This window comes from Pogoniulus pusillus, chromosome 28, assembly GCF_015220805.1.
Source record: "Pogoniulus pusillus isolate bPogPus1 chromosome 28, bPogPus1.pri, whole genome shotgun sequence".
Classification (NCBI taxonomy): domain Eukaryota; kingdom Metazoa; phylum Chordata; class Aves; order Piciformes; family Lybiidae; genus Pogoniulus; species Pogoniulus pusillus.
The window spans coordinates 13,389,876-13,402,989 of record NC_087291.1 but is presented as its reverse complement, the minus strand read 5'-3'; the positions used below and the strand labels follow the sequence as shown (position 1 = coordinate 13,402,989).

General features: G+C 40.8%; 1 protein-coding gene across 5 annotated transcripts in view; it reads right to left on the bottom strand.

Annotated features, from left to right (window-relative positions):
- The window catches only part of ETV1 (ETS variant transcription factor 1), a 126,925-nt gene that overhangs the window by 17,524 nt on the left and 96,287 nt on the right, over positions 1-13,114 (bottom strand). For all 5 annotated transcript variants that reach the window (XM_064167253.1, XM_064167254.1, XM_064167256.1 and 2 more), the window contains one exon: positions 11,198-11,445. In XM_064167253.1, the coding sequence (XP_064023323.1) occupies positions 11,198-11,445 (248 nt within the window). The remainder of the gene's footprint in view (positions 1-11,197; positions 11,446-13,114) is intronic.

Below are 13,114 nucleotides of genomic sequence, written 5' to 3'. Positions count from 1 at the left end.
TTGTAGAACTGAAACAGATGCTATTTTCTATTTTAGGTAAAAATTCACTAGTATTGGCAGCAAGCTCCTTTTTGACTCATGAACTCCACTCCTGCAAAGTGATACAGCAGAGTATATGGAATAAAGAACTATGCATGCTTCCAAGAAGTTGCGTTCTTAGCCAATCTGGGGTTTCATCTCCCATGTTCCTAAGTCAATTATAATTAACATCTGGAGTCTTTTTAAGGCATGCATTGTTTGTATCATCATTACTTAATCTTCTGGTTAGCTTGTGCTTAAATAGTCCACAGAGGACCGAAAAATACAGCGAGGAAGAGTTTATTTCTTATAAAGTAACTAGAGTCTTGTTATCCTAAAGTGCTATCAGTTAATTTATGACTATCAGAGTGGGTCAGACTCTAATCAAATTGTAGAAACATTTCCAAAGTGATTATTCAATCAAATGACTAACATGGTTAATTAGGAGCCATAAACATTGCTCTGAAGTTCATCAAAGTAATGACTTGCCCAGAAAAATTACTGCTAATTAAATTGCCTGCTGCTTTCATTTCTACCTTATCTAATAAAAAGTCCAACCAATGAAATTTAGCATTGCAGTTCTAAATTGTACTAAATGCTTGACTAAGACCCAGAAGTATTTTTATAAGCTAAGCGGAGCTACTTCAAAAGAAAACATTTTAGTGCAGAAATTACAGAGCAATTATATGTTTTCTTCTACTTAAAGCATTGTTTCAAGACAACAAGTAAGACAGAAGCAGACATAAAATACTTTCAGGGCAGGATTCAAGTGTCTGAGGTGACGGATTCTATCACCTTTCAGAAGTTTTTACTCTCTGAAGAAAAATGTGCTTGAATTCAGGACAAACAAGAAGCTTATTTCAGACTTTTAAGGAAGTCATGCCCAATGTCTTTGTTTACATTCCCAATGTATGATCTAAATCCCCAATGTACATCATCTTAAGAACAAGAGAGTACCTTTTAAAAAATTAACCTAAAAATATGAAGACGAGAAAAAAAATATTTCTCTTTTATTGTTAATGTGCAATATTTAGGGATCATTCTTCATTGCTCCACTTGCTGACAGCAACATTGCAGTCATCTTAAACCAACAGCTGTGGCCTTATATCATGTTGGTTTAAAACCATTTTTCCCCCCAGTAGCTACTGTTTTAAAATCACATGTAATGTAGACACTGCAGAAATGCTTTCTCATCCAGGACTGTCACACAAGAAAAATACTGGAAATAGGCTCTGCTGTGCCTTACTCAAAGCACACTGAAGCAGAAAAAGCCCAGAGCTCCACAGGACAAGAAAAAAATCTGCTACTGCATTTAGCAGGCACATGTTCTAGGTTTCATTATCAAGTAAGACACTTGAGTGGTCCCTCAGCAAGGAAGTACTTGATATTAATTATCATATCAGAATTTAAAGGATTAGGCTGTCTCAGATCTGTAGAACTCTAAGTGGGTAAAGAATCTATTTTTTGATTGTTTTCTGAAGATCAGAACTAGGTTTCAGACCCTGTACAGAAAGAATTTCAGCCCACCTGCCTAACCAGACCAGACACGGGGAAGACAAAGCTTCTGCAGGCCAGGGGATGAAATGATTGTCTTGAATGAATGCAGAACCACGCAGAAAGTGGAAACCTGGACCAGGATTTACTCTTCAACTGTTCCTGTTCCTGACCTTACAGACTTGCTAAGGGACACGCTGTTACATTACACTCCTAACTCTGAATTACTTTTTAGCTCACTTTATCAACACCACCGATTCTGGGGGCCCAAGGAACTACCCCTGTACACGTGACAAAGCACAGCGTGATACAGAGGTATTGCATTACATACCTGTGTGTGCAGAGGCTTAGAAGGCATGTACAGTCCTAAGAGGGAGGGTGAAGAACTTGAGCTGCCTCTGCCTGGCTTCGGCCTCCGCACGTGGCAGCTGCAGCTCTGCTGATGCACTGGCAAGCAGCTGCCTTATGCAGTGAGCCTGATAACAACTTAAACACCTCAAGTCACAGAGGAAACCTGTCTGCTTCCCTACAGGTATAAACCAAAGAGACAGCAATAAAAATACAGTCTTCTTACTGTTTGCTTGCCTACTTCTGCAATTTGCACTCTTCATATAAAGAACAGGTCCCAAAAGGAACTGCTCCCAAAGGAGTAGACCCCTAAAGTTTTGGAAGGGGTTGGAACTAGATGATCCTTGTGCTCCCTTCCAACCCTGACTGATTCTGTGACTCCACTGGCAGTGGATACAGGCAGGGCTGTAATTTGACTTACACCATATCCTCCTCCTGAATTGTCCTTTTGATCTGAAAAGCAATTACATGGGTTTGGGCTCCTGTTTCAGCAAACCAGAGCTGGTGCATCTACATAAACAGATTTAAATGTCCCGTGTGACTTGTCTACCCCGAGGCCAAGAGTTACAGCACATGCAGATTCTTCCACCTTTGTGCCACTGGACACAAAGGTGCACACAAGCCCCCGGGGTAACTGGGACCAACATAACTCCTAGGCACCACTCACACGTCAGCCTGACCCTGCGCTGCCCACACCGTGAGTTGCTGCACTGCCTATCCTTCCCTCAGGGCCTTGCAGAGCTTCTCTGGGCTGAAACAAACCTGAGCAACACAAGCATTTCTCTGGTACATGGAGAGGTGGTCGGTGCAGTGGGAGAGATTTTTTTTACCAAGTGCAGAGACAAAGGTAGCATTTTAAACATAACATGCTCAAGCTACAACACATCATACTTTTGGCCTCTAACTTGAAACGTCACCATCGCACTGCAAGTAACTTTTCTCTTCCTAAGTTTCCAAGAGCGCCGACAAACTGTTTACAAAGCAGTGCTTCATCCCCCACTGAAATACTTTCAGCCTCCTGGTGGAAAGCAGCTGTTTATCACCGCTGCGAAGCTCTAACTAGCTCAACGGTAAAGAGCAATAGTGAACGCACTGGAAAAGAGACATGGCTTTTTAGGTAAGAAAGGCAATTCTTCAAACTAGATTGCAACAAGTAGCTAAAGTGGCACCAGGCGTCACTAAGACAAATGCACGACCTGTGTTTTGCAGGCAGACATAACAAATGGTTCTTTCTGATCATGAAACCTATGAATTTGTAAAGCTGCAGAACATGTTTAGATGAAAATTCGTGTGTCTCTCCAAAAAGAGATACTCAGATTGAAATACCAGAGCTCCTGACAATCTCCCTGTTATACAAGAATTGCTTCAGTTTCACAACTCCAATGCTGGGGCAGGGGGGCGGAGGATAGGGGGTGCAGGCTTTAGTTCAAACACCCTTAAAAGCACTATTCCCTTGGAATCTACACAATTATGAGAGTCCTACAAACTGGTAAAATCCTGGCAACAGAAAACTCAGCATTTTTCTTTCATCAGCATGAAAAACGTGTGAAGCTGTATGGGTGAAAAAGAGAGTCACTATCTTCTCTGAAAACCAACCTTAATATTAAGGATTCTTTTCTTAAACCATTATGCAGTTTAAACACATTCAGAAGGGAAGCTTTTGTTCATCATTTTGTCAGTTACAAGCCTCCATAACAGCAATTAGGGGAAAAAAAACAACCAATAACCATCTCCAGCTCTGTGCAATCATAGATGCACAAGCATTCCTTTCTTTAAAAAAGAGCTAATTAAAACTTGCTCAATTTCTTCCATCTCACTCCAAACAAAACTTAGGAAGAACTAGATTTAGCCCCATCAATTCGTGTCTAAGCAGAATCGTTACACACACACAGATAAAAAAACACCAAACCTTAAGCAGCTTCCTTTCCACAACTTTGGTTTTTAGATCTGTGACAACATCTAATGCCTTTTCTGAGACCAGATGTCAACAGCCTGTCTAGGCGATGTGTAACTTTTTATACAGCAGAAAGGAAAACAAAGGCTCACACATTCAGCCCTGAACTGAAATTCCACATGGAGTTGATCTTTCGAGCATACTTTAAAATCGTGCCTTTGCTTTTATTAACCTCAGTAACTGTAAAAAGGGTTTTAAACATCACTTCCCTTTAAATTCAACAAAAGACAGCAATATTTTTCTCTCTCCCTCGCCCCTTTTGTTGCTAATCTTACAGCAAAAATGTCTGTGGTGCCTTTTCTCCCCCGCCCCATCCCCTGCCTGTAAAATCGAAGTTGGACAAACACTGCACGGCTGAAGTGACATATTTGAATGGAATTCAGACCAACCAGTTCCTGTTTATGTTTCTGATTTGAGAATGTAGCCTTCCCATTGACTATACATTAGAAACACACCGAGGCCATAAATGGTGTCGGGTTGCAGGCAAGCAGGGCCAAGGAGCATTAATCACTACTTTAAGGCAACTGGCAAAAGCAGCAGCTGAGGGAACACTACACCCTTCAGCTCCGCATAAATGGACATTCCAGGGTTTGGCGTGTGTGGGTTTGGTGGTTACTGCTTTTTTTTTTTTTCCCTTTTCCTTTCAGCATCCATTTTATGAATGAAACTTCAGGCTGCAGAGAGTCCATTCATACAAAAGCTGTGCTCACAGGGCTCAGTCTCTCGGGATCAATCGGTCTTGGGTAAGGCCGATGTGATTGGTTTAAGGCAGGCTTCAGCCTTCCATTACTGATTTAAAATGCAGCCCGTGTCCATTTGACCTGCGTTAATGCACAAAGAGTAAATCCAGACTGTGCTCTCAATCCTCAAATCAAATCATTAGCCAGTGCCACTTACTGTAACTGTAGATTTAGAGGATATTTATCCATTTCTTTGAAAACCAGGGACTGCAGGACAATTTTTCAGATCGTACTGTCTGCTTTGAAAGGAAAAAATAGATGTATGGCCTCCTGCCTATATGCCCACATTAACTTGTTATTCAGGCTTCCCTTTGTTCATGAAGATAATATTACAAAACGAATTCTATTCTAACTACAGATTTCTTTCAGGCAGAATTAGTGAAGAGAGGAAGTAAGCTAAAAGGAAAGCGAGTGAAAAGTTAAAATTCTGCCTTTCATTACAGTCTTCTGAAGTCCAGATTTCCCCAGTTTCCTTCTCAGATGCTCTTATTTTCTGCTGTCATACCATCCCACTGCAGATTTTGGCTCCTGTGTTTTAAGAGCCAGTACAAAGTGCAGCACAGCTTGGCTACCTAACAAAATCCACACTCGCTCGCTGAAGCAACACAGCAAAACAAGCTCCCGAAGCTAGGGGGTGAAATATTTTAAACCACTGAAGTGAAACTCAGGAAAACTGCAAAACCAAAACCAAGGAGGACAGACTTCTTAAACTCCTATCCCTTCTCCCACCCCTGCCTTTATGCCAGCCAGGTTTTCCTTGAGATCAGTTGTACTGCTGTGTAAAAGAATTTCTTTAAGGTCATAAGGAGATGTAACTTCAAGATGCGAGCACTGAGGCACCATATCCAGGAAAAGGCTGGAATCAGTTCTGTCTGACAGAGCATTTTATAAGACTACGTTCAAAAACACTGCAAATATTTGCAGCCTGACAAAAAAAGGACAGAAAAAGAAAACCTAAAGAGAATTTGAGGAAAAGATTAAGCAGCTGAAGGATTTACGAAGCAAGATCTCAACAAAGAGTCACACAGACAGACTGAAAGTATACATGCAAGCTGTCTACAGAGATTTAGAGGTGGTACATTAATACCAAGGAATTGTTCAGGATGAGCCAAAGAGGTGTAGCTGTGAGCAAGGGAATGGAACTGATCAAAGGGAAAAGTAAGCTTACGATCAAGAAATATTTCTTTACTGTGAAGTCTATTAGTCTGTGAAATAATCTCCCAGAGGAATAATTGTAGTAATAATACTTAGCACTCATACAGCACTTTAAGTTTTCAAAGCACTGTAGAAAAACTAGCCAATATAATTAAAGACAGTGGAAGAAGCACCCAGAGGTGGGTCATTTTAATTGCAGCGTGGTCAACACACTTCAGAGTATCCTGGAAAAAGCAAACCCCTGCCGACTCTAACAACTAAGACTGCCTTTTTGTTTTCTTCATACTAGCATCACCACATGCATAAACTTTAACTCCAGGAATAACTGAATATCCGATTGGCAGTTAAGGTAGGAAAGGGAAAAAAAAACCCACAACAACAAAAAAAGAAAATCACCAAACAAACCTCCCCCTCCCCCAAAAAAAATCGAAACAAAGCACAACCCAAAAGCCAGCAAATCCTTCCCAGATTTTTTTCTCCTCCAAACTATAATTCAACACTTTGTTTATTGCTGTTCAGCAAAGTCCCAAGTTTAAGGCCACGTCAGCTGATCTCTAGGGAATGAGATGCTGCTTGGAATCTTTTTCCACATTGCCTTGTATTGATTTTCTTTTCAAAAAACATGACCATCAGGTATTTGAAAGGGATCCTCGGTTTTGATTCTGTTCTCAGTCATTAGGTAAGTACACATCTCTAACGTGAATGGTAGAACGCTAACAACATCCTGTACCTAAGAAAAGCAAACTCACGAGGTTAAAAAGTGACATAATTACAACTTCCTGCACAACCCTGACACAACTCCTTTGTTGCAAATCAGTTAGGACACAGCCTTTTGCCTCGGCACTCATGTCTCTCGAGTGCACAGGTCAAAACGGTCTGGGGGAGGGAGAGCCATACTGTAAACAGCTTTGCAGGTGGAGCCCCTGCTTCATTTGCTACAGAGGCTGGAAGCTGTGTACTTAATGAGGTAGAACATTTTAAGAAAGGAAAAGATGACCTCAAGATTAATACAGCTGAGTGGTCAATTTTAGGCCCCAACAGAGCCCGTTCCAGTCCCAACAAAGTTTTCCAAAGCAGTCATATTGCTCCTGCCCTGATTTTTCACATTATATTAACTCTTATTCTTGCAGTGCTTATACAGGGGCCCCAATCTGATGTTCCGATACCGACTTGCCTAGAAATAAAGTCCCTCGGGTCTGAGTGGTGAACATATGCAACACATAAGTGTTCTTTAAAAAGTATCTCGTTCTAAGCAGGCACCCAAAATAAAAAGGTCTATCTGTCTGTCTCTGCTCATCTCCTTACAGAAAAGCAGTTCTCCATTGACCCTCATAGGCAAATACAAGGTATTTATTGCCTGTGAGGCCTCAGAAATTAAAGGGATGAGCAACTCAGAAAGCAAGGTACAGAGATCAGTAAGTCTGCTTGGATAGGCAATTCATTTAAGCAATGTGATAAGCATCATGGAAAAAAACTTTGGAGGTGACAGGGAGAGAATTCAGATTTTCTACAGTCCATTCAAGCATATTAATTGTGGGGCTATTCTAAATTTTAGCTGTGAGGACAGCCCTGCTCATTGCCCTAACCTGCTCAGAAAAGACTCAATCTATCCAGATTTCAACAGATAAATTCCTGTCAATCACTGGTAAACATATGCAAGGAACAATCCCTCCTCTCCTTATCTCTAACACTACAATGACACAAATTTTAAAGTTTCCAAAGACATGGTCACAAAAGAACTTTCCATTCAAAATAACTATTTCAGTTGGACAAAATAAATATGGCCTTTAAACTTAGGGCAAATAGAGCAAAACTAGGAGTAGATTCAGACTGGATGTTAAAAGTTCTTCACCACGACAGTGGCGAGACACTGAAACAGGTTGCCCGGAAGGTGGTGGTCCCACCCCTGAAGATTTTAATGCCAGGCTGGATGGAACTCTGAGCAGCCTGATCTATTGTGAGGCATATCCCTGCCCATGACAGAGCGAGCTGGAACTGGATGTCCTTTCAAGTTCCTTCCAACCCTGACAATTCTGTGATTCTGTAGTAGTTTAAGACATAATTTGGGACTAGCTTTTTAATTGATACATGCATAGTCATACCTCAGTATATTCGCAAATGCACTACGGCCAGTAGAGAGGAACAAGTCTGCAAAGACCCTGCTTAAAAATAAAGCCTAGAATAAATGATGTATCTCAGGTTTGCCCTTGGCATCTGAATAAATGAAGTGAATTCTAAGAGTGCTAACTCTATAGGAACTCCCAGTAACAACCCCTGTAAACAAAGGTCTTCAGAAGCCTTCTGGAGCATGTAACACAAAATATGAAACTTCTTCATGTTCTTGGATGCATCTTTGTGCTTGGAGTCATTAGGTATAGCAACAAATCCTAAATACATCCGATTAGTAGCCACGGAAAAAAACCCAAATAATTAAATCCATGGCACAAAAGAGGGCCTGACTGATTGAACATGCATGATACACTAACTTCTAGAGTTGAAGATGGGTAAGAAAGAGCTTCTCCTCTGTTGACATTTTTCTTTTTCCATTATCTCAAACATTCTGTAGTAGAAATTGCATACCTGCAATTACAATTACAACTAATTGATCTGCCATTTCCCATGTCATAATTAATGTCATGTTTTAATAGAGTTATAATCATCCCATAATAATGCTTTTCATTCACCAGCTTCCCTCAACATATAAAAGTATAGTGCACAAAAGCAATGAACTTTTATGAGGCTCTTTCAGAAGCATCCCAAAAGGAACATCTCAGTGTATTACAATGAACTTCTTAAACACGTTTCCTATATCCTTATCTGAGCTGCAATAAAATATCATGCAAAAATACTTCACTCCTGCATTCCTCCTTCCCTGAATATCCATAGGTGAAAAATGAAATCAATGATTCAGTGACAAATACATTATGTTTCCTAAGGGGTTATTTAATGTACTCTTAGCAAGGATGGAAAATGATGGTTTCTAGAGAACAGATGGTAACAAGACAAAATATCAACAGACCACAGTTGTTGACTGCAATTTATGGAGTGTACAGATGTGTCAACTTAAATGCAGTGATTCTGAGGCCAATAAAAGTACTTCCTGATACCAAGAAATGAATTTTTCATGACCACTGGTTACACAGCTTTTACATTTTTTAAAACTAATTATTCATCTACAAAAGAAACAACAATTTTGCTCGAGTGTCATTACTATAAAGTGGAACGCTGGTCTTACTGGCACTAAAAACAAGACCAAAGAAAGGCGTGAGAGGACTGGATACAAGTTTGCAGGAAAAAAAAATCCTGCTTTTTTCCATAAAGAATATTTCAAAGAGGGAGAAATGCCAGCAGTCAAACCAGACGTAAAGGAACAGAATACAATAAGGAGATACCACTTCCTAGCTCAATATGAAGCATGCTTACAAAAGGGCCTTTAAGGCTCAAGTTGTGCCAGGGTAGGTATAGGCTGGATATTAGGAAGAAGTTCTTCACGGAGAGAGTGATTTCCCATTGGAATGGGCTGCCCAGGGAGGTGGTGGAGGCACCGTCCCTGGGGGTCTTCAAGAAAAGACTGGATGAGGCACTTAGTGCCATGGTCTAGTTGATTGGATAGGGCAGGGTGCTAGGTTGGACTGGATGATCTTGGAGGTCTCTTCCAACCTGGTTGATTCTATGATTCTATGAATAACTACGCTTGTGTAGGTTGCAAGGGACTGGCAGTGCCTGAAGCTGCAGTCCTCCCTTTACCATACATTGCCACATTTCATGATGCAGATCATCTTTGCCATGGTGCTCTGTAAGACTAAATATACACAACTGCCAAAGCCACATACCTCAGAACCAACGACCTGGTTGAGTTTTACATCTCATCCTTGTCATCTGAAAAAATTTTCACTTTCTCTTACAACATTTCAACATGGAGAAATGTTTCACCCTGGTACCTTCCCTCTATAGGCCTAACTCAAACTTACCTATGCATTGGCTCTTTGCTTGACAAGAAAAAGAAAGGAGAAAGCAGCTCTCTTTTTCAAACTCTCCTAACAGAGATCAACTCTAAAACAAGCACCAAACATTGACAATACCCCAAAATATCCCACTAAATACACAAAGTTAAGTTAGCTACAGAAAAGGCAATGAATATCAATTCTCCACTGAATCAAGACATAATATAGTTTGTTGTCATGGGCTGAACTTTCACAGGAGGTCTCAACTCTGCCACAGAGTAGCCTTTGAGGAAAAAAATTGCAAAAGCCTCTAGCAAGAGATTGAACCAGCAGGAGAGCACTGCAGGTACTGCAGTATCCAGAAGAGAGCCAGGATGAAGTCAGGCAGGGTCCCACCAGTTGACCCACTATCCAACTCGGCAGGTATGTGTACGAAAGCAACGTACCCTCTTCCAGAAGTACCACAAGCCCTCACTGAAGTCTCTTCCTTTGAGCAGTGTGGGATTACACACAGCCAGACAGGAGCATGCCCGAGGAGGAGCTGCAGAAGTTGCCTACATCCAAACTGAAAAATGTGTTTTGATCGAATTTTCTTGGCTCCTTGCTGATCAACTGTTTACCCCACCTAGCCCACTCCATGCTGTTTTAATCTCAGCTTCTCTCCATACCACCCTTACAGCTTCCTTCTCCTTGTTACTTGATGCTCATTACTAAAATCCTTTTTTGTTTCTCCAATTCCCTACTTTATAAAGTATAATACAAATATCATGTTTAAATTGTGATAGACATTTGTAGTGTTATTTCTTTGATTTAGTTTTATCCTTTCTATTCTTCCTATCTTTTCTATGTTGAACAGAAGCTACTGAGAGCAGGCTCTGCCACCACCTTTTCTGTTCTGTACTGTCTGTAGAGCAATAAGGCTCCATTCCAGCTGCCCTATAAGCACAACCATAATAAACATTATTAATAGCAACAGTGTATTCTCCACATCAGCAGCCTGGCATTACAGATTATGTACCTCCACAAAACATAGCAGTGTGCACAAACTGAGAAGCTGACACCAATTTGGCCGATTCTTCTCCCTCATTGGTTTTATAGCTGTATAAACCCCACTTCAGCGGAGTTACTCCTGATTTAAAGTAGTGCAAGTAAGAGGAGAAAGAGTCCTCTATTTCTGGCAGGCAAACAGAAGAGCTCATAAAATGGAGCACACAAATTCAGAGGTCAGAGATGACACAGTACAGAATGAGACCCTTCTCAAGCAAAGCTCAGTTTTGCACCCATGACATTTTTCTTCTCCAGTTTACTTAACTTGTGCACTTTCTGGATAGAGTTCTGGAAAATGAAATCCTTTACAGAGCAAGCAAGGGTGGCACAAGCTGCCCTGTACTATGTAAGCTTACCACTTTGCAAGCTCTCTCAGACGTAAATTACTCTGCAAGCCTCAGAAACCAAAAACCCAAGTTTCAGTTCATATGTCACAAGCGCTGGTTTGGTCTCATTTATTACTCTTCTACACAGAACTGAAGGAGAATCTCACCTACCTGAATCATACGCAAAATCCCTAGGTTCCTGTTTAATCATCAGAGGAGGGGGGAAATTCTGACTGGCTGCACCGCCAACCATAGCATTGTGTTCATAAACTGGATCATGGTACTCCTGCTTAAAACCTTGAGGCGGGAAAGGGATGTTTGGCTCCGACATCTGGCGCTGATAAACTGGACGTCCTTCCCTTGGCATTGCAGGCAAAGGTGGGAAAGAATTGCAAGGTTCAGAGAGCTGGCGGCGAAATCTAGGATACAAGTTAGAGAGACCATTGTAAAGGACTTCAGCTACATTTTATTCCCCAAACGCCTTCACAGGTCATGACCTGTGGTTCTATCACTTTTTCAGTGGCAAACATCTTGCTTAGGTAGAGTTCAGAAGGCTCAAGTAGAGTTTTGTGTATTGGCAACATACTGATTGTACTCTAGCTTACTCTTACCATTCTTACTGTTACAGGGAAACTATTCTGACAAAGAGTATTGTCTGCCTTAATATATGGAATCATTCCAGGGTAAAAGTCCACAGTTCTGTCTTCAGAAGACAGATCTCAGGGGACAGGTACCTGCAAGGTTGATGCTGCATCCCAGCTCTAAAGGGAAGACGGTGTAAGCACTCCAGAAAGAGGAGAGGGTGCAAATTTTTGCTAAGAGAAGCAATGCCTGAGAATGCTCCTCTTGCCTTCACATGTTCCCTTGGTCACTTCTACATGAAAGAAGTCATCCATACAAGCCATGCTGCCGTTCACTACTTCAGTAAGCATAAAATCCAATAATTCAGTTTTAAGTTAACTGTGTTTACCTGCACCTCAAGAACCTGTGCTTGTTACTCCTTCCATAAAACATATCTAAGTGAACAAACTACTTGGACATTTGCAGGTTTAGAGGCACAGACAAGAACACAATCATGCTGTTTAACCACCATGCCCTGATGAACTGCACAAAGTCTTTCTGTTATCTCCTGCAGATTACCACAGTAGCAGTAACCCTCCCTGTACTAATATTGTATCTGCACTAATCCACAGCAGATGCAGTGTTGTTGCAACAAACTGCTTACTAACTGTTACAAGTCATCATGAACAAGATATAGGTTACAAAAAAGAAAGAAAGAAAAAGAAGCTTGTGCCTTTCCCTACGAGTTTCTCACTGGCACACACACAAAAATAATGCTTCAGTTTCCTGCTTCCTGTACTTTCTATCTGAACTCACTTTGTGATCTCTTAGGGCAAAGTGGGTGAATGCAGGGGTCTGATTGCAAAGGCAATACAAACCTTGACTATCAATTCATACGTTGCACATGTTTCTAAAACTATTTAAACTCTAACATCTGTGATAATATTGCTGTGAACTGGGTCTGACAAATATTTACTGCTGCAGCTTAATTACCAAATACTGTGGGAGCTACAGTGATAGAAACTATTACAATGTAGTAGTGGAGACAAATTAATTTTTTTAATGCTACTGTAAATATCCTGGTTTGCAGCAGAAAGAGTACTGCACTGTTAACACTGGCTTCTGCAATTCCACCTACACCTGCAGAAAATAAACTTAGAAACTCAAATGTATTATGAAACAGGCTGACTGGCACTGCATTCATTTCCCTCTTTTCCTTTTTTCATTAGCCAAAAAAAGAAGCAGAAATTATCATTAAGAACTGTCAAGGAGTGAATCAGAAAATTGCAACTTGAAGTTAAAATAAGAAACAGGCTCACTCACAAAGCCTCAAAGGAAGTTAATAATACTTGTTGTACTGGAAGCTTTGTATGGAATCAAGCCATTTGTTTATACAAGTGGATTTGATTCCTGTTGGTACTTGTTAGGACCACTTATCGTTCATATATTCATGCCCTGTATGAAGATATATGGGCCATACGTTCTAGATACTAATGCTTCCATATGCCACCGATGCATGTCCCAAAG